The 21,074-nt window shown below is 45.9% G+C and overlaps 2 protein-coding genes across 2 annotated transcripts in view; one reads left to right on the top strand and one right to left on the bottom strand.

Annotated features, from left to right (window-relative positions):
- LOC122921802 (zinc finger CCCH domain-containing protein 6-like) overlaps positions 1-8,633 on the bottom strand; it is a 31,523-nt gene extending 22,890 nt beyond the window's left edge. Inside the window, 1 exon segment of the mRNA XM_044272048.1 lies at positions 8,357-8,633. Coding sequence (XP_044127983.1) covers positions 8,357-8,442 — 86 coding nt within the window. The 5' untranslated portion in view covers positions 8,443-8,633.
- LOC122921373 (serum amyloid P-component-like) overlaps positions 8,617-21,074 on the top strand; it is a 46,709-nt gene continuing 34,251 nt past the window's right edge. Inside the window, exons 1-2 of the mRNA XM_044271350.1 lie at positions 8,617-8,750; positions 12,315-12,412. The gene's annotated coding sequence lies outside the window, so the exon portion shown is untranslated. The remainder of the gene's footprint in view (positions 8,751-12,314; positions 12,413-21,074) is intronic.

A 21,074-nucleotide genomic window follows, 5' to 3' on the forward strand; every position in this document is an offset into this window, starting at 1 on the left:
CATACAGTCCTCCAACACTACACATCTACACCTATACCGTACATCACATACAGTCCTCCATCACTACACATCTACACCTGTGCCTTACATCACATACAGTCCTCCATCACTACACATCTACACTTATACCAGGCATCCTCAAACTGCGGCCCTCCAGCTGTTGTAAAACTACAACTCACACAATGCCCTGCTGTAGGCTGATACCTGTAGGCTGTTCGGGCATGCTGGGAGTTATAGTTTTGCAACAGCTGGAGGGCCGCAGTTTGAGGATGCCTGACCTATACCATACATCACATACAGTCCTCCATCACTACACACCTACACCTTACATCACATACAGTCCTCCATCACTACACACCTACACCTTACATCACATACAGTCCTCCATCACTACACACCTACACATATACCTTACAATAATAAAGTCCTCCATCACTACACATCTACACCTATACCTTACATCACATACAGTCCTCCATCACTACACATCTACACCTATACCTTACATCACATAGTCCTCCATCACTACACATCTACTCCTATACCATACATCACATACAGTCCTCCATCACTACACATCTACACCTATACCTTACATCACATAGTCCTCCATCACTACACATCTACACCTATACCGTACATCACATACAGTCCTCCATCACTACACATCTACACCTATACCGTACATCACATACAGTCCTCCATCACTACACATCTACACCTATACCTTACATCACATAGTCCTCCATCACTACACATCTACACCTTACATCACATACAGTCCTCCATCACTACACATCTACACCTATACCTTACATCACATACAGTCCTCCATCACTACACATCTACTCCTATACCAGTGATGGTGAACCTTTTAGAGACCGAGTGCCCAAACTGCAACCAAATACCCACTTATTTATCGCAAAGTGCCAACACAGCAATTCAACCTGAATACTAATATAGTATATCTTCCATGTACTTTATCATTTAGCTATAATAGCTTAATAGCCTACATTCAGTGAGCCGCCTGTGCTGTTCATAGTGCGTCCTGTGCTGATGAATGGCAGGAAAAGTCTAAAGCATATTGGTACGCCATAGACTTGTTCCAAGGCGCGGGTGCCCACAAAGAGGGCTCTGAGTTCCGCCTCTGGCACCCGTGCCATAGGTTCGCCATCACTGCTCTATACTGTACATCACATACAGTTCTCCATCACTACACATCTACACCTATACCTTACATCACATACAGTCCATCTCTACACATCTACACCTATACCGTACGTCACATACAGTCCTCCATCTCTACACCTATACCGTACATCACACACAGTCCTCCATCACTACACAGCTACACCTTACATCACATACAGTCCTCCATCACTACACATCTACACCGTACATCACATACAGTCCTCCATCACTGTACATCTATACTGTACATCACATAAAGTCCTCCATCACTACACACCTATACCTTACATCACATACAGTCCTCCATCTCTACACCTATACCTTACATCACATACAGTCCTCCATCACTACACCTATACCGTACATCACATACAGTCCTCATCACTACACCTATACCGTACATCACATACAGTCCTCCATCTCTACACCTATACCTTACATCACATACAGTCCTCCATCACTACACCTATACCTTAGATCACATACAGTCCTCCATCTCTACACCTATACCTTAGATCACATACAGTCCTCCATCTCTACACCTATACCTTACATCACATACAGTCCTCCATCTCTACACCTATACCTTACATCACATACAGTCCTCCATCACTACACCTATACCTTACATCACATACAGTCCTCCATCTCTACACCTATACCTTACATCACATACAGTCCTCCATCACTACACCTATACCTTACATCACATACAGTCCTCCATCTCTACACCTATACCTTACATCACATACAGTCCTCCATCACTACACCTATACCGTACATCACATACAGTCCTCCATCACTACACATCTACACCTATACCTTACATCACATACAGTCCTCCATCTCTACACCTATACCGTACATCACATACAGTCCTCATCACTACACCTATACCGTACATCACATACAGTCCTCATCACTACACCTATACCGTACATCACATACAGTCCTCCATCACTACACCTATACCGTACATCACATACAGTCCTCCATCACTACACCTATACCTTACATCACATACAGTCCTCCATCACTACACCTATACCGTACATCACATACAGTCCTCCATCACTACACCTATACCGTACATCACATACAGTCCTCCATCTCTACACCTATACCTTACATCACATACAGTCCTCCATCACTACACCTATACCTTAGATCACATACAGTCCTCCATCTCTACACCTATACCTTAGATCACATACAGTCCTCCATCTCTACACCTATACCTTACATCACATACAGTCCTCCATCACTACACCTATACCTTACATCACATACAGTCCTCATCACTACACCTATACCGTACATCACATACAGTCCTCATCACTACACCTATACCGTACATCACATACAGTCCTCCATCTCTACACCTATACCTTACATCACATACAGTCCTCCATCACTACACCTATACCTTAGATCACATACCGTCCTCCATCTCTACACCTATACCTTACATCACATACAGTCCTCCATCTCTACACCTATACCTTACATCACATACAGTCCTCCATCACTACACCTATACCTTACATCATCATACAGTCCTCCATCTCTACACCTATACCTTACATCACATACAGTCCTCCATCACTACACCTATACCGTACATCACATACAGTCCATCACTACACATCTACACCTATACCTTACATCACATACAGTCCTCCATCTCTACACCTATACCGTACATCACATACAGTCCTCATCACTACACGCTATACCGTACATCACATACAGTCCTCATCACTACACCTATACCGTACATCACATACAGTCCTCCATCTCTACACCTATACCTACATCACATACAGTCCTCCATCACTACACCTATACCTTACAATCACTACAGTCTCCCATCTCCACCTATACCTTAAATCACATACAGTCCTCCATCACTACACCTATACCTTACATCACATACAGTCCTCCATCTCTACAACCTATACCTTAATCACATACAGTCCTCCATCACTACACCTACACCGTACATCACATACAGTCCTCCATCTCTACACCTACTACACCGTACATGGGCCACATACAGTCCTCCATCTCTACACCTATACCTTACATCACATACAGTCCTCCATCACTACACCTATACCGTACATCACATACAGTCCTCCATCACTACACATCTACACCTATACCTTACATCACATACAGTCCTCCATCTCTACACCTATACCTTACATCACATACAGTCCTCCATCTCTACACCTATACCGTACATCACATACAGTCCTCATCACTACACCTATACCGTACATCACATACAGTCCTCATCACTACACCTATACCGTACATCACATACAGTCCTCCATCACTACATATCTACACCTATACTGTACATCACATACAGTTCTCCATCTCTACACATCTACACCTGCTAGTTTTCAATAGTATGCTGCGCTACTGCACAGCCTAGTAGAACATGGTGCACAGCCTAGTATCAGTTAGAGAACATGGCGCACAGCCCTCAGCGCGCACCATGTTCTCATCAGCCGGCACAGTGGAGAAGGAGTCTCTCCCTCACAACTGTGATGCGGCTGCTGGTGGCCAACGATGAGATCATAATACTGAGGGGAGGGAGGGGTTGTGGCCAATGTGCCACCAATTAATATAAATAACCTGTTAAATACAAATGTACGCGGTGGGTACCGGCCGTATCACACAGCCGGCACCGGCCTTAATGACAGGGCACGCCATCCCGTCAATTAACCAGTCAGGTGCGGCACCTGAGTTGATTAATGCGGTTCGGTGGGGGGCCAGGTGCCAGCTGTGTGATACGCCCTGCACCCACCGCTTATATTTTTATTAAGGAGTTAAATATATTCATTGGCGGCACAGCGGCCTTCACCCACACCAATATTATCTTCATTGGTGGTGCAGTGCCCACGGGGTCCACCACCCTAAGTAATTTCATTGGTGGCAGTGGCAGCTTCCGATTGGAGCTTCAGCAGTGAAATCGCGGGTCTATGATCGGTTACCATGGCAGCCAGGACGCTACTGAAGCCATCCATGGCTGCCATTGTAAGCTCCCTGCTGCTGTGTACACCAGGGACAGTGCAAAATCCTATTCACCCTAAATCACCCCCTACACCAATTTAAAATATAATATATTTAAAACAATAAAAAAAAGTCTGAACTATTAAAATATTACAAAATATCTACTATGCGGTGAATGCCGTAACAGGAAAAAAAAAAAAAAGCACGCAATTCGCCATTTTGTAGTCACCTTGTCCCCCCTAAAAAAATAGGAAAGGACTGTTCTATTATAAGCCGGACGTTCCATAAAATGCGTAATTTACGCTGCTTTTTTGGAGATTTATTTTTTTCGCTTGGTATTCAGAATCGCTTTTATGGTATAGAAATCGAATCAAAATTTTGGTATCGTGCAACCCTACATCACATACAGTCCTCATCACTACACCTATACCGTACATCACATACAGTCCTCCATCACTACACCTATACCGTACATCACATACAGTCCTCCATCACTACACCTATACCGTACATCACATACAGTCCTCCATCACTACACCTATACCGTACATCACATACAGTCCTCATCACTACACCTATACCGTACATCACATACAGTCCTCCATCACTACACCTATACCGTACATCACATACAGTCCTCCATCACTACACCTATACCGTACATCACATACAGTCCTCCATCACTACACCTATACCGTACATCACATACAGTCCTCCATCACTACACCTATACCGTACATCACATACAGTCCTCATCACTACACCTATACCGTACATCACATACAGTCCTCCATCACTACACCTATACCGTACATCACATAGTCCTCATCACTACACCTATACCGTACATCACATACAGTCCTCATCACTACACCTATACCGTACATCACATACAGTCCTCCATCACTACACCTATACCGTACATCACATAGTCCTCATCACTACACCTATACCGTACATCACATACAGTCCTCCATCTCTACACATGTACACCTATACCGTACATCACATAGTCCTCCATCACTACACCTATACCGTACATCACATACAGTCCTCCATCACTACACCTATACCGTACATCACATACAGTCCTCATCACTACACCTATACCGTACATCACATACAGTCCTCATCACTACACCTATACCGTACATCACATACAGTCCTCATCACTACACCTATACCGTACATCACATACAGTCCTCCATCACTACACCTATACCGTACATCACATACAGTCCTCATCACTACACCTATACCGTACATCACATACAGTCCTCCATCACTACACCTATACCGTACATCACATACAGTCCTCCATCACTACACCTATACCGTACATCACATACAGTCCTCATCACTACACCTATACCGTACATCACATACAGTCCTCCATCACTACACCTATACCGTACATCACATACAGTCCTCATCACTACACCTATACCGTACATCACATACAGTCCTCCATCGCTACACCTATACCGTACATCACATACAGCCCTCCATCACTACACCTATACCGTACATCACATACAGTCCTCCATCACTACACCTATACCGTACATCACATACAGTCCTCATCACTACACCTATACCGTACATCACATACAGCCCTCCATCACTACACCTACACCGTACATCACATACAGTCCTCATCACTACACCTATACCTTACATCACATACAGTCCTCCATCGCTACACCTATACCGTACATCACATACAGTCCTCCATCACTACACCTATACCGTACATCACATACAGTCCTCATCACTACACCTATACCGTACATCACATACAGTCCTCCATCGCTACACCTATACCGTACATCACATACAGTCCTCATTACTACACCTATACCGTACATCACATACAGTCCTCATCACTACACCTATACCTTACATCACATACAGTCCTCATCACTACACCTATACCGTACATCACATACAGTCCTCCATCGCTACACCTATACCGTACATCACATACAGTCCTCATTACTACACCTATACCGTACATCACATACAGTCCTCATCACTACACCTATACCGTACATCACATACAGTCCTCATTACTACACCTATACCTTACATCACATACAGTCCTCATCACTACACCTATACCGTACATCACATACAGTCCTCATCACTACACCTATACCGTACATCACATACAGTCCTCCATCACTACACCTATAGCGTACACCACATACAGTCCTCATCACTACACCTATACCGTACATCACACACAGTCCTCCATCACTACACCTATACCGTACGTCACATACAGTCCTCCATCACTACACCTATACCGTACGTCACATACAGTCCTCCATCACTACACCTATACCGTACATCACATACAGTCCTCATCACTACACCTACACCGTACATCACACACAGTCCTCATCACTACACCTATACCGTACATCACATACAGTCCTCCATCACTACACCTATACCGTACATCACATACAGTCCTCCATCACTACACCTATACCGTACGTCACATACAGTCCTCATCACTACACCTACACCGTACGTCACACACAGTCCTCATCACTACACCTATACCGTACGTCACATACAGTCCTCCATCACTACACCTATACCGTACGTCACATACAGTCCTCCATCACTACACCTATACCGTACGTCACATACAGTCCTCCATCACTACACCTATACCGTACATCACATACAGTCCTCATCACTACACTTATACCGTACATCACATACAGTCCTCATCACTACACCTATACCGTACATCACATACAGTCCTCCATCACTACACCTATACCGTACATCACATACAGTCCTCATTACTACACCTATACCGTACATCACATACAGTCCTCATCACTACACCTATACCGTACATCACATACAGTCCTCCATCACTACACCTATACCGTACGTCACATACAGTCCTCCATCACTACACCTATACCATACATCACATACAGTCCTCATCACTACACCTATACCGTACATCACATACAGTCCTCCATCGCTACACCTATACCGTACATCACATACAGTCCTCATCACTACACCTATACCGTACATCACATACAGTCCTCCATCACTACACCTATAGCGTACACCACATACAGTCCTCATCACTACACCTATACCGTACATCACATACAGTCCTCCATCACTACACCTATAGCGTACACCACATACAGTCCTCATCACTACACCTATACCGTACATCACACACAGTCCTCCATCACTACACCTATACCGTACGTCACATACAGTCCTCCATCACTACACCTATACCGTACTTCACATACAGTCCTCCATCACTACACCTATACCGTACATCACATACAGTCCTCATCACTACACCTACACCGTACATCACACACAGTCCTCATCACTACACCTATACCGTACGTCACATACAGTCCTCCATCACTACACCTATACCGTACGTCACATACAGTCCTCCATCACTACACCTATACCGTACGTCACATACAGTCCTCCATCACTACACCTATACCGTACATCACATACAGTCCTCATCACTACACCTATACCGTACATCACATACAGTCCTCATCACTACACCTATACCGTACATCACATACAGTCCTCATCACTACACTTATACCGTACATCACACGCCATGCTGATCTCTATTCTGATACATGACAAATTATAAGACAATCTGATAAGGCGGTGATCACTTCTCATGAACCCCACCAATAGAGCTCGGCCTACGTCACCCGCGTCCGGGGGGCGATACACACAATGACAATATAAGATCAATGCAATAATTATCATCACTCTTAACATCTCTACCCGCGATGTCAACCATAGTCGCCACGATAGTCGCAACGCACGAGAAATCGTACCGCCTATGCGTCATCTCCTTACAGTACATGACATAGATGCAGTTATACCCCCCCACACAGTCCTGCGGTCAGCCCATGAGGCCCAGGCTCTGCAGAGGTGAGGGCTGCCATGGTCAGACACATGTGCATTGCATTACATGATAGAGAAGACATCCCAGCATCAGCAGACATGACAGACACATGAGAAGAAGACATTAGCACCTGATGAGCCGCCCCCCGACCCCCAGACATGAGAACAGATGAGAAGAAATAAGAAGAGAAGGTAATTACTCGACCTTTCGTCCCCTGCATGCTGACACTCTGTCATGTGGGTGTCTGGGGCTGGGTTGGGGGGTCTGGAGAACAGGCTCTCAAAGGCCATGTCTGCAGAGAGAACCCGCCTGCACTACACACTCTCTCTACTCTCAGTCTCTTATTAATTTTAGTTTTTCTTTCTTTTTTTTTTTTACACCGAAACCAGGAGGAGGTGACCGTCTACAGCATACATCCCGGCTGCACGGCCGGAGCCGGTCTAACACCGTTCAGTGCCGCCGTATAACGGGTGAATACAGTGCACCGGAAGTAGTGAGGGAGCGAAAATGACCACTTCCGCCTGTTTCGTTCCCGCCTTATACGCGCTCAGCCAATGGGAGCGCGGCTCTGATAGCTATGGGGCGTGCAGTGTGAGAGGTGAGCTGTGATTGGTCAGCTGCTTTTCCGCGCTGGAAGGCGGGATAAATCTATTGTGTGTCTGAATGAACGTTTGGAACTACGAGTCCCAGAATTCCTGACGGGTTTAGAGTCATTAAGAATGCTGGCAAAGGATTCTGGTAGTTGTAGTTTTTATGAGTCGATGAGGTAATAATATGTTGTTGAAACCTTATAAATAGTAGGGAGACTACGTATCAAATACGACGCGGTATCACCTTGAGAAGAGTAGTTGTTAATGGCTGCACCGTTTCTTCTTGGGGGTATAGGATACTTGTAACTACAACTCCCAGAATGCCTTGTAGTTGATACCTGGTAATGAGAAGTGAAAATGCGCGCAAAGCATTCTGGGAGTTGTAGTTTCTACATTGCATTTTTTTTTGTAATGGGCTTATTTTATGCCTATAGTAAGTTAGAGAAAAGTATAGACAACCTACAACTCCCAGAATCCTCCTATCACCATAGTGAGTGTTCCCATTACAGCTGAGTAGAAGTGTGCATGCTGGGAGTTGTAATTTAACAGAAGCGTGAGTTCATTGATCCAGCTACATATACAAATAAAGTGCTGCTTCTTTGTCTGTAGGTGACTTGGCGGCGATATTGCCTTGTGACTTGGCGGCGATATTGCCTTGTGACTTGGCGGCGATATTGCAGCAAGCCCCACTGCGCCATATGTTGGAGGCTTTCTGCCATTTGGGTTGCCCCCCTCAGGAGTGATCCCAATATCCTTAAAGGGGTTTTCCCATCTTAGACAATAGGGGCATATCGCCAGGATAGGTGCGGGTCCCAGCGCTAGGACCCGCACCTACAATGAGAATGGAGTCGGGAAATGAACGGAGAGCGTACTGCGCAAGCGCAGCCGCCCTCCATTCATTTCTATCGGGCCGCCGAAAATAGCCGTCTGCCCCATAGAAATGAAGGGGAGCATGGGCCGCGCGTGCACGATGCGCTCCATTCACTTCGATGGGAGCAGCGCTTGGTGGTGGACGGACCCCGGGAAATCCAGGGTCCTCCAGCCACAGCGCTCCTTGCTTCATTCTCGTTGTAGGTGCGGGTCCCAGCGGTGGGACCCGCACTTATCAAACAATGGGGGCATATCCTAGCGATATGCCCCCATTGTCTCAGATGGGAATACCCCTTTAATAGTAATTATAGGGTGCCAGCAGGACAGCGGTCAGTATGGAGACCCCGTTCTCATGGTCGGTCCCTGTAGTCGGACTCGCACACCTCAGGACACCCAAACGGGGTGTGATTACGGGGGCATGGCTAAAAACAGGGTGTTCATACGCTGTCATACTGTGGCTCCCAGTTATATTCATGCCCCCATTAGTGCCGCCAAGAATTAATAATGCCCCCATGTAAGAATAATGCCCCTATTAGCGCCCCCCCCCAGTAAGAGTAATGACCCCATCAGTGTGACCCAATTTGAATAATGCCCCCATTAGTGCCCCCAGTACCAATAATGCTCACATTTGTGGCCCCCAGAGTTAATACTGCCCCCATTAGTGCCCCCCCCCCCCCCCAGTAATATTAATGCCCACATTAGTGAAGGGGGAGGAATGATCATAATAAATGGACAATAATGGAGACGACACAAAGTTATAATGATAACGTCTCATTTATTTCGAAAAATTATTCCTATCCTTTATATTCTTATTATTACTATATTACTGTACCTGCCGAGGGGAGGAACCAGCAGTCCAACAGAACCCCTGCTGCCAGGCTTAGGCTACTTTCACACTTACGTTCGGAGCGGATCCGTCTGGTATTTGTACAGACGGATCCGCTCCTATAATGCAAATGATGGGATCCGTTCAGACGGAACCGTCTGCATTATATTTCACTAAAAAAGTCTAAGTACAATTTGTATTCAGACGGATCCGTCCAGAGTTACAATGGAAGTCAATGGGCGGGCGGATCCGTTTGAAAAATGCACCATATTGTGTCACCTTCGAACGGATCCGCCCCCATTGACTTCCATTGTAACTCTGGACGGATCCGTTTGCCTCCTCCTGCTGAGCGGAGCGGAGGCCAAACGGTGCCAGACTGATGCATTCTGAGCGGATCCGCGTCCACTCAGAATGCATTAGGGCTGGACGGATGCGTTCGGGTCCGCTTGTGAGAGCCTTCAAACGGAACTCACAAGCGGAGCCCCGAACGCAAGTGTGAAAGTAGCCTTAGCTCTTTGGCTCGGGGCCACCCCACAGATACAGCACCGCACCATTAGTGAACAGATGACCAAAATCCTGTGTAGTGCACATCAACATGTCGTACCGCCATCTACTGCTGCTATAACCATGGACAGGAGGTTCTTAGTATACATTGTTATCAAAATGTATAAGCCCACTTGCCACGTCAAGGCGACCTCCTTCAAGTGGGTCCCTACACTAACACTAATGACTATTATTATTTATTCTAAGACTACGGTACTAGAACTATTACTATTATTGTTAATTATGTCCCTACACCTAAAACTGTTGATCCAGAAGAAGGCGAAAACCCCTGGACACATTCAGCCAATTCGTGTCACAGGGGGAAAATTCCTTCTCGACCCCGGGAAAAGGCGATCAGTCCTAGAACCCTGGATCAAACCCCCTGATCCCTATCCCTAAATAAGGTCCCTATCCCTAAACCTGTTGATCCAGAAGAAGGCGAAAACCCCTGGACACATTCAGCCAATTCGTGTCACAGGGGAAAAATTCCTTCTCGACCCCGGGAAAAGGCGATCAGTCCTAGAACCCTGGATCAAGCACCCTGATCCCTATCCCTAAATTAGGTCCCTATCCCTAAACCTGTTGATCCAGAAGAAGGCGAAAACCCCTTGACACATTCAGCCAATTCGTGTCACAGGGGGAAAATTCCTTCTCGACCCCGGGAAAAGGCGATCAGTCCTAGAACCCTGGATCAAGCACCCTGATCCCTATCCCTAAACTAGGTCCCTATCCCTAAACCTGTTGATCCAGAAGAAGGCGAAAACCCCTTGACACATTCAGCCAATTCGTGTCACAGGGGGAAAATTCCTTCTCGACCCCGGGAAAAGGCGATCAGTCCTAGAACCCTGGATCAAGCCCCCTGATCCCTATCCCTAAACTAGGTCCCTATCCCTAAACCTGTTGATCCAGAAGAAGGCGAAAACCCCTGGACACATTCAGCCAATTCGTGTCACAGGGGAAAAATTCCTTCTCGACCCCGGGAAAAGGCGATCAGTCCTAGAACCCTGGATCAAGCACCCTGATCCCTATCCCTAAATTAGGTCCCTATCCCTAAACCTGTTGATCCAGAAGAAGGCAAAAAACCCTGGACACATTCAGCCAATTCGTGTCACAGGGGAAAAATTCCTTCTCGACCCCAGGAAAAGGCGATCAGTCCTAGAACCCTGGATCAAGCCCCCTGATTTCTATATCTAAGTTTTCCAATAATTATTATTGTTATTTTTAATTGTTACTATTGTTATAGATTTATTGACTATATTACTACCCTTTAGCCTATTACTATTGCCTAAGTATTAATATTTAATAACTATGACATATTTTTATTTTTTTCTAGATTTGGTTGCTGCTGGTGGTCCTACAGCTACTCACCATCCTTCACCGGCAGAATGGTTTGAAGAGGATGGTCCAGAGGATGTTCTTCTTTCCTCTCAGGTTGGTGTTCACGTACTGGAAGGTGGTTGGCTGGCGGATCTTCTGTCTTCTTCCAGCCTGATGTTGAACTCTTCTCAGGTTCTTGCTCTTCATATCCACATTCTGTTTGACCATCCTCTCTTCTTTTTCCTCCTTCTGCTCAGTACTCTCATCCTGCTGCTTCACCTTCAGGTCTTCACACAGGTGGCTTGCCATCATCAGTGTCGGCTCTGGATCTTCTTCCTCCAGAGGAAAAGGCAGGTATTTCCTCTGAGCTTCACGGTTGGTCGGCATGAGGCGCTAAAAACAGATTCAGTCACTTGTCTATCAGACGTTCCTATAAAACCCTCACATCTATAGACAGAACATGGAGGAATCTGGAGGACAATATGACAGGCAGTAGGATCACTCACCTCCATCTTGAAGATTGGAGATGGGAGGAATCTCATGCAGTAGATGAGACGTTGTTGGTCTCTCTCCTCCACGGTGCGGGGATAAGCTGCAGAGAGAACACAATCAGATCATACCGTATTTTTCGCCCCATAAGACGCACTTTTTCTTCCCCCAAAATGGGGGAGAAATGCCCCTGCTTCTTATGGGGCGAATGCTTGCAGTTTTACATCGCAAGCTGCGATGTCGGAGCGAGCGGGGACTCGGGGAGGGACTGGGAGGAGGATCTGGGGGTTGGCAATAGCGGCGGGGCGGTGCAGTCAGTGTAGTATCCCCGCCCCGCCGCTCCGCTATACTAAAATAAGATGTTATATTCAATTAATGGTTATTAAACATGCCCCCTCAGTCCTATTACTACCTTACATCCTAATCACATCTGTAGAATTCAGGCAGGCCGGCCGGGCGGCAGCGTAACTCTTGTCACGTGCCTGCACCGCCTACTTTATGAATGAAGCAGGCGGCGCAGGCAAGTGACGTCAGTGAGAGACGCGCCGGCCGCTCGGCCTGCCTGAATTCTACAGAAGCGATTAGGATGTAAGGTAGTAATAGGAGTGAGGGGGCATGTTTAATAACCATTAATTGAATATAACATCTTATATTTGTATATATCTGTGGATGGCACAGTTATGGGCTGGGGGGTCTGTGGATGGCACTGTTATGGACTGGGGGGTCTGTGGATGGCACTGTTATGGGCTGGGGGGTCTGTGGATGGCACATATATAACAGTGCCACCCACAGATCCCCCCTCTAACAGTGCCACCCACAAATCCCCCCAGCCCATAACAGTGCCATCCACAGATTCCCCCCCCCTGTAACAGTGCCAGCCACAGATCCCCCCCCTGTAACAGTGCCAGCCACAGATCCCCCTGTAACAGTGCAAGCCACGGATGCCCCCCATAACAGTGTCCGTCATCCACAGATCCCCCCCATAACAGTGTCCATCATCCACAGATCCCCCCATAACAGTGTCTGTCATCCACAGATCCCCCCCATAACAGTGTCTGTCATCCATAGATCCCCCCCATAACAGTGTCCATCATCCACAGATCCCCCCATAATAGTGTCCGTCATCCACAGATCCCCCCATAACAGTGTCTGTCATCCACAGATCCCCCCATAACAGTGTCTGTCATCCACAGATCCCCCCATAACAGTGTCTGTCATCCACAGATCCCCCCCATAACAGTGTCTGTCATCCACAGATCCCCCCCATAACAGTGTCCATCATCCACAGATCCCCCCATAACAGTGTCTGTCATCCACAGATCCCCCCATAACAGTGTCCGTCATCCACAGATCCCCCCCATAACAGTGTCCATCATCCACAGATCCCCCCATAACAGTGTCTGTCATCCACAGATCCCCCCCATAACAGTGTCTGTCATCCATAGATCCCCCCATAACAGTGTCCATCATCCACAGATCCCCCATAATAGTGTCCGTCATCCACAGATCCCCCCATAACAGTGTCTGTCATCCACAGATCCCCCCCATAACAGTGTCCATCATCCACAGATCCCCCCATAATAGTGTCCGTCATCCACAGATCCCCCCATAATAGTGTCCGTCATCCACAGATCCCCCCATAACAGTGTCTGTCATCCACAGATCCCCCCCATAACAGTGTCCGTCATCCACAGATCCCCCCCATAACAGTGTCCGTCATCCACAGATCCCCCATAACAGTGTCCGTCATCCACAGATCCCCCCATAACAGTGTCCGTCATCCACAGATCCCCCCCCATAACAGTGTCCGTCATCCACAGATCCCCAGTAATAGTGCCATCCACAGACCACCATTAGTTCCAAACCCACCAAACACACAGCACACCTTTTGGTTAAAAATATTTTTTTTCTTATTTTCCTCCCCAAAAACCTAGGTGCGTCTTATGGGGCGAAAAATACGGTGAGTTTACTTCAGATCAGTCTAAACCTCGAGCTTAGATCAGCTTTTCATAGTCGAGTCTTATTACCAAAAATACTCACTTATGAAGGGTGTCAGGCCATAGATGCAGTGCTGGAGGCAGTAGATGTCCTAAAGAGAAGAGAATACAGTAAGTGACCACTTACCACTCCTCATGGGTGATAGGACAAAGGGCCAGATTACAATGAAGCTACTTACCTCCAGAGAAGTGCGGCCTGCTCCAATCCTGTACTCGTCCAGAATTGAAGAAATCATAGCGCGATCTGTTAACCCATAAAAGAGACTTAGTCACAGATCTGATAAAGGCAGTGAATGTTCTCCCAGGTGTAGGACCCTCGTGATCACACACTGATGGCCGGTCCTAGGGGTGGTAATATGGAGGTCCTGGAGAACCTCTTTCATTTCTTTATAGCAGTCATTGATCAGCTTTCTTTATATAGAGCTCCAAATCCATAGGATAAGCTAATAAACTCTATCTGCCAGCAGCCTCCACTAGGGGGAGCCGAGGAGCGCACTGCAGACTGCTTTATTAGTTCTTTGTATGGACAGTTATCAGTGAGCTCCCTCTAGAGGTGGCTGCAGGCGGCTGTAATGTTATCATTTAACCCTTAGTCAGAGCAGAGGTTCTGGAGCTTTGTATCAGTAAAACTGAGCTCTGATCGCTATAAATTCATATAAAGCAATAAATCCGTATCTAAAAATGACCTGATGATACAAGGTGGACATTCACTTTACATGGAGGAGGATGATAATCACATATGAACATTGAGTATACATATAAGATATAAGATATTTGGAGTGTATATTCGGCTTTGTACATGTAATCATACATTGGGGTGTTACTGGGTATCTGTAGTGGCCCTTATAGTAGAAGGGCCCATATACGTAATACTGTACATAGACACAGAGGAGAGATTCATGGTGTAAAGGTAAACTGGCTCAGTTGCCCATAGCAACCAATCAGATCGTTCCTTTCATTTTTCAAAGCAGCTATGAAAAATGAAAGGTGGAATCTGATTGGTTGCTATGGGCAACGGAGCCAGTTTTCCTTTGCACCAGTTCTGATCCATCTCCCCCATAATGCAGACTGGTTGTACTGGACCCTATACAGATATATGACAGGTTTATTTCTAAATGTATCCTGCCCAGGAGTCAGGAGAACAGAACTCACCCCCAAAAAGACAGTAAAATACCCCAATTAACAACACTTTAAAAATACCCCATTTCCAGAGCCAGCACATTGTCCCCATTTACAACACTGCAAACAGAAAGCCCCCAATTCCCAGCACAGGGCCCTCAATAAACGCTACTGGCAGCACAGAATATGGGAGTCCTGCACCGGCCACTAGGGGGAGCTCACTGCACCCAGATGTATAGCCCCATATACAGCTAGCTCCCCCTAGTGGTGTCTGGGACAGGTAGGACTTAGGATGAATGTGAAGCCTCATGGGAGATGTCAGATGAGGGGGGTGAGATCTCACCGGCGTCCATCTTCACCTCTCGTCGTCCTGTAACGGTCTGAGGACCACTGACCGTTGGTTTCCTTTCAAGTTCAAATCCAGCGATCCCATTGGCTGCTGAGCAGTGACATCTGGAAGAGGAAATTTAAAGGGACAGGACGCTGTTATCTCCCTGCAGTGCAGTGTCCTGTATGTGAGATATCATGAAGCTGTGGAGATAATCTGCGGGGAGCGGCTGCTATCACTCCTCATATCTCCACAGATAAGCCCCGAGGGAACTGTCAGTGTGAGTAATAATACAGCATGGAAAGTACTGCACCTGAAACAGGGGTCAGACCCTCAAAAGGTGATGTCCCATAGTTGGATGAAAAGAAAAAGTTTTTAAATAAAAAAAAAGTTTCAAGTGGAAAAAAAGCGCCCCCTTTCCCTATTAGGTATTCCCTTATCCAGAAAGACCAAATCTATACAAATACAACATGATCTACCCGGTGAGATGAACACCGTAAAAACAAATGAATAAAAATGATGCCAGAACAGCCATTTTTTGGTCACCTCGAGAGACCCAAAAAAAATCTTATGTACCCAAAAATGGTACCAATGGAAATGTCAACTCATCTGGTAATAAATGCCCCACAAGAAAATTAAAACAGATATGGCTCACAAAATGATTTCATTTTAAAATGCTTTATTTGTGTAAAATTAAAAAATAAAACTATGTAAAATTGGTATCTCAGTAATCGTAACTGAGCAGCAGAATCACAATAATGTGTTATTTTTCCCGCACGGTTTTCGCCGCAATAACAAACCCTAAAAAACAATGAGGGATTTGCTTCCCAAAATCAAAAAAGTTATGTTCCCCAAAATAGAACCACTGATGGTGACAACTCATTCTACCAAAAAATAAGCCCTCACCTAGCTCCGTGGAATCTCAATAGATTGAGGTTGGGATAGTGTCTGATAAATTAGGGAGTAGAATATTGATGATATCTTTAGGGTGGAGAAATCACAGAATAGAGTGGTCTTACTGGGAGGAAATGCTCAAGCCCCCAAATACTGTAGCGTATTTATAACCGGGGTAGCAGATCCTCCACATGTGGCTAAACCCTCACATTGATGTTAAAAAATGAGATTTTAGCCAATATATTCCTCCTATCAGGAACATATCGGAGCCCGTGCACCCCGCCAAGGTAACTCAGTGTAGTGCGGGACCTACTTATAGTGTGTGACCACTGTCCGTTAGGTGCCAAGGTCCGACTCACAGCCAAACTCCCACATACCTCCAAAGTAAGATCACTAACAGAGGGGGAGGAGGCTGCGAGCCCCACCTATGGCAAGCCATATCTTTAGGGTGGGTCATAAATATCTGATCGTAGAGTCCAACCTAGCATGCCCGCCGATCAGCTTTTTGAAGAGGCTGTGCTTGGTATTGCATTGACATAAAGGGATCAAAGCTGAACCCGGACATACCCTTATTTTCACCGAGACAGCCCCCCTGAGGCTAGCATCGGAGCATCTAATGCTCTGATGCGCTCCCGTGCCCTGCGCTTTTTTGTTTTCAATAACACACTGCCGGGCGGTAACTTCCGCCCAGCAGTGTGTTCGGTGACGTCACCGGTTCTGAGGGGCGGGCTTTAGCTCTGCCCTAGCTGTTTTACTGGCTAGGGCAGAGCTAAATCCCGCCCATCAGTGCTGGTGACGTCACCGGGGTTCCTGTCAGCCCCATGGAGAGCCCTGGTACGTCACCGGATCTCCTAAAAATGCCGTTGCCTGCGCGATTTAGCGCAGGGCAAAGGAGAGCATCGGAGCATGAACTGCTCCGATGCTCATGTCAGCGGGGCTGCCGGGGTGAAAATGGAGGGATGTCCAGGTTCAGCTCTGATCCCGGACAACCCCTTTAAAGAAGACTGAGCTAATCTTAAGCCATTTGACCAATGAACGTGATATCACTGGCCTTCAAGTCAAACTCCTATAGTCTATCCTAAGGATAGGTCATCAATATCAAATGAGTGGAGAAGGTCATCTGTATTTTCTGTAGTCAGATGCCACCAATCCATCTATGGTACTGAGACTTGTCCTACATAAACCAGTTGCTAGGTGGGGCTAAATACCTCTCCCATGAGGAGAAGGAGTAAAGTTAGACTTCAGTGTAGTAGACTAGCCAGGTCACCGAGGCAGTGGGACACAGCCCCAAATAAGACCAGCCAAAAAGAAGCAACATTTAAAGAAAGGAGCCAAAAATATATTTGACCAGCATAAGAGCATGAAGAGGAGGTGCGTGTAGAAATCCTGTGGAGAAAAGCTGTCTGAATAGGACCTCTGAGTCTCCATAGCCATGTTTCTGGGAGAATAAGTCTTACTGTGCCTGGACACATCTGAGGAGCAGATTGGCCATCTGCATAAATGAAAAATATCCACGTCCCGTTGAGGAAATTTTGGAAATGTTTATTGTAAGTACAGCAACCTATGAAAAAGAACACAGTCTGACGTTGGAGGCCGCCCTGTGGTTGCATAGTGAAAGAATAGTGTTGCACCCGTATTTCTGGATGCTTATGCTATGGTCAGCTAGAGAAATGCCAAAATCATTAGCTAGCAAGGGGACCCTGTCTTGCACCTAACAGCAACCCTCAACACCAAGGGCACCCCAACTGACACCAGGCAGAAGAACCCCAAAACTAGGGAGTACCCCGAAGGGAGTAAAATGTATGTCCTTCTTACTACACAGTCCAGGGAGTTTAAGAACCATGAGCAGTTCTACTCACATTCTCCACACACGCCCTGCTTCTCACTGAAATATACCCGTGCAAGGTATAGAAAAATATCACTGTTCTGCCCAGCAGGGTTTGAATTTAATTCTATTTCACGTCAGCCAGGGTTTACTATTGCTGTAGTTATTAGTTTGATAATAGCACCATCTAGCGGTCTTAAAAATGTACTACACCTTGTTTTTCTGTTAATAAAGATTATTGTATTGTGGGAGGTGCAAAGCATTGTGTGACTGTAATGCATGCTGGGAACGAGAAGCCCAGTCTCCAGTCTTCATGTTACAGGACATCAGCAGTGCTGTCTCCTGCATATCTCCTTTTCAAACCCCACCATCCGTTGTGCCAGCATATCTGGTAGGACATCTACCTTTGTCTGAGGGATATTGTGTTATGCAGTGCTGTTTAGCTAGGTATAAGTGTTACTTAGGGAAAGGTTGTAACTGTTAGATGCTAGACATGCAATTCATGTCTAGGCAGCCATTTTGGACATGTATAGGCAGCCATTTTGGACATGTATAGGCAGCCATTTTGGACATGTATAGGCAGCCATTTTGGACATGTTCCCAGTGTTAATGTAATGTTATAATACATGCTGTTCTATGCTTTCTGCTGATACATGTTATGCCTTATACTTATACCAGTTCTTGTATTCTTATAGTTTTACCAATCTATTGATCAATCACATCAAATACTCCTGTTTTGCCAATAAATAAGTTAGACTACAGAGAACAGTCCTCTTATTTGGAAGACAGGAATGGTTTATACTGAATGTCAGACTGCACACTGTGTGAACGTGTATGAAGACAGAACAATCACATTCACCTGGAGGTGGAGATTTCAAGGATAAGTAATATAACGTATGTATGCAGTGACTCCACCAGCAGAATAGTGAGTGCAGCTCTGGAGTATAATACAGGATGTAACTCCGGATCAGTACAGGATAAGTAATGTATGTACACAGTGACTCACCAGCAGAATAGTGAGTGCAGCTCTGGAGTTTAATACAGGATGTAACTCAGGATCAGTACAGGATAAGTAATGTATGTACACAGTGACTCCACCAGCAGAATAGTGAGTGCAGCTCTGGAGTATAATACAGGATGTATCTCAGGATCTGTACAGGATAAGTAATGTATGTACACAGTGACTGCACCAGCAGAATAGTGAGTGCAGCTCTGGAGTATAACACAGGATGTAACTCAGGATCAGTACAGGCTAAGTAATGTATGTACACAGTGACTCCACCAGCAGAATAGTGAGTACAACTCTGGAGTATAATACAGGATGTAACTCAGGATCAGTACAGGATAAGTAATGTATGTACACAGTGACTCCACCAGCAGAATAGTGAGCGCAGCTCTGGAGTATAATACAGGATGTAACTCAGGATCAGTACAGGATCAGTAATGTATGTACACAGTGACTGCACCAGCAGAATAGTGAGTGCAGCTCTGGAGTATAATACAGGATGTGACTCAGGATCAGTACAGGATAAGTAATGTATGTACACAGTGACTCCACCAACAGAATAGTGAGTGCAGCTCTGGAGTATAATACAGGATGTAACTCAGGATCAGTACAGGATAAGTGATGTATGTACACAGTGACTGCACCAGCAGAATAGTGAGTGCAGCTCTGGAGTATAATACAGGATGTAACTCAGGATCAGTACAGGATAAGTAATGTATGTACACAGTGACTGCACCAGCAGAATAGTGAGTGCAGCTCTGGAGTATAATACAGGATGTAACTCAGGATCAGTACAGGATAAGTAATGTATGTACACAGTGACTGCACCAGCAGAATAGTGAGTGCAGCTCTGGAGTATAATACAGGATGTAACTCAGGATCAGTACAGGATAAGTAATGTATGTACACAGTGACTCCACCAGCAGAATAGTGAGTGCAGCTCTGGAGTATAATACAGGATGTAACTCAGGATCAGTACAGGATAAGTAATGTATGTACACAGTGACTGCACCAGCAGAATAGTGAGTGCAGCTCTGGAGTATAATACAGGATGTAACTCAGGATCAGTACAGGATAAGTAATGTATGTACACAGTGACTGCACCAGCAGAATAGTGA

This window comes from Bufo gargarizans, chromosome 11, assembly GCF_014858855.1.
Source record: "Bufo gargarizans isolate SCDJY-AF-19 chromosome 11, ASM1485885v1, whole genome shotgun sequence".
Classification (NCBI taxonomy): domain Eukaryota; kingdom Metazoa; phylum Chordata; class Amphibia; order Anura; family Bufonidae; genus Bufo; species Bufo gargarizans.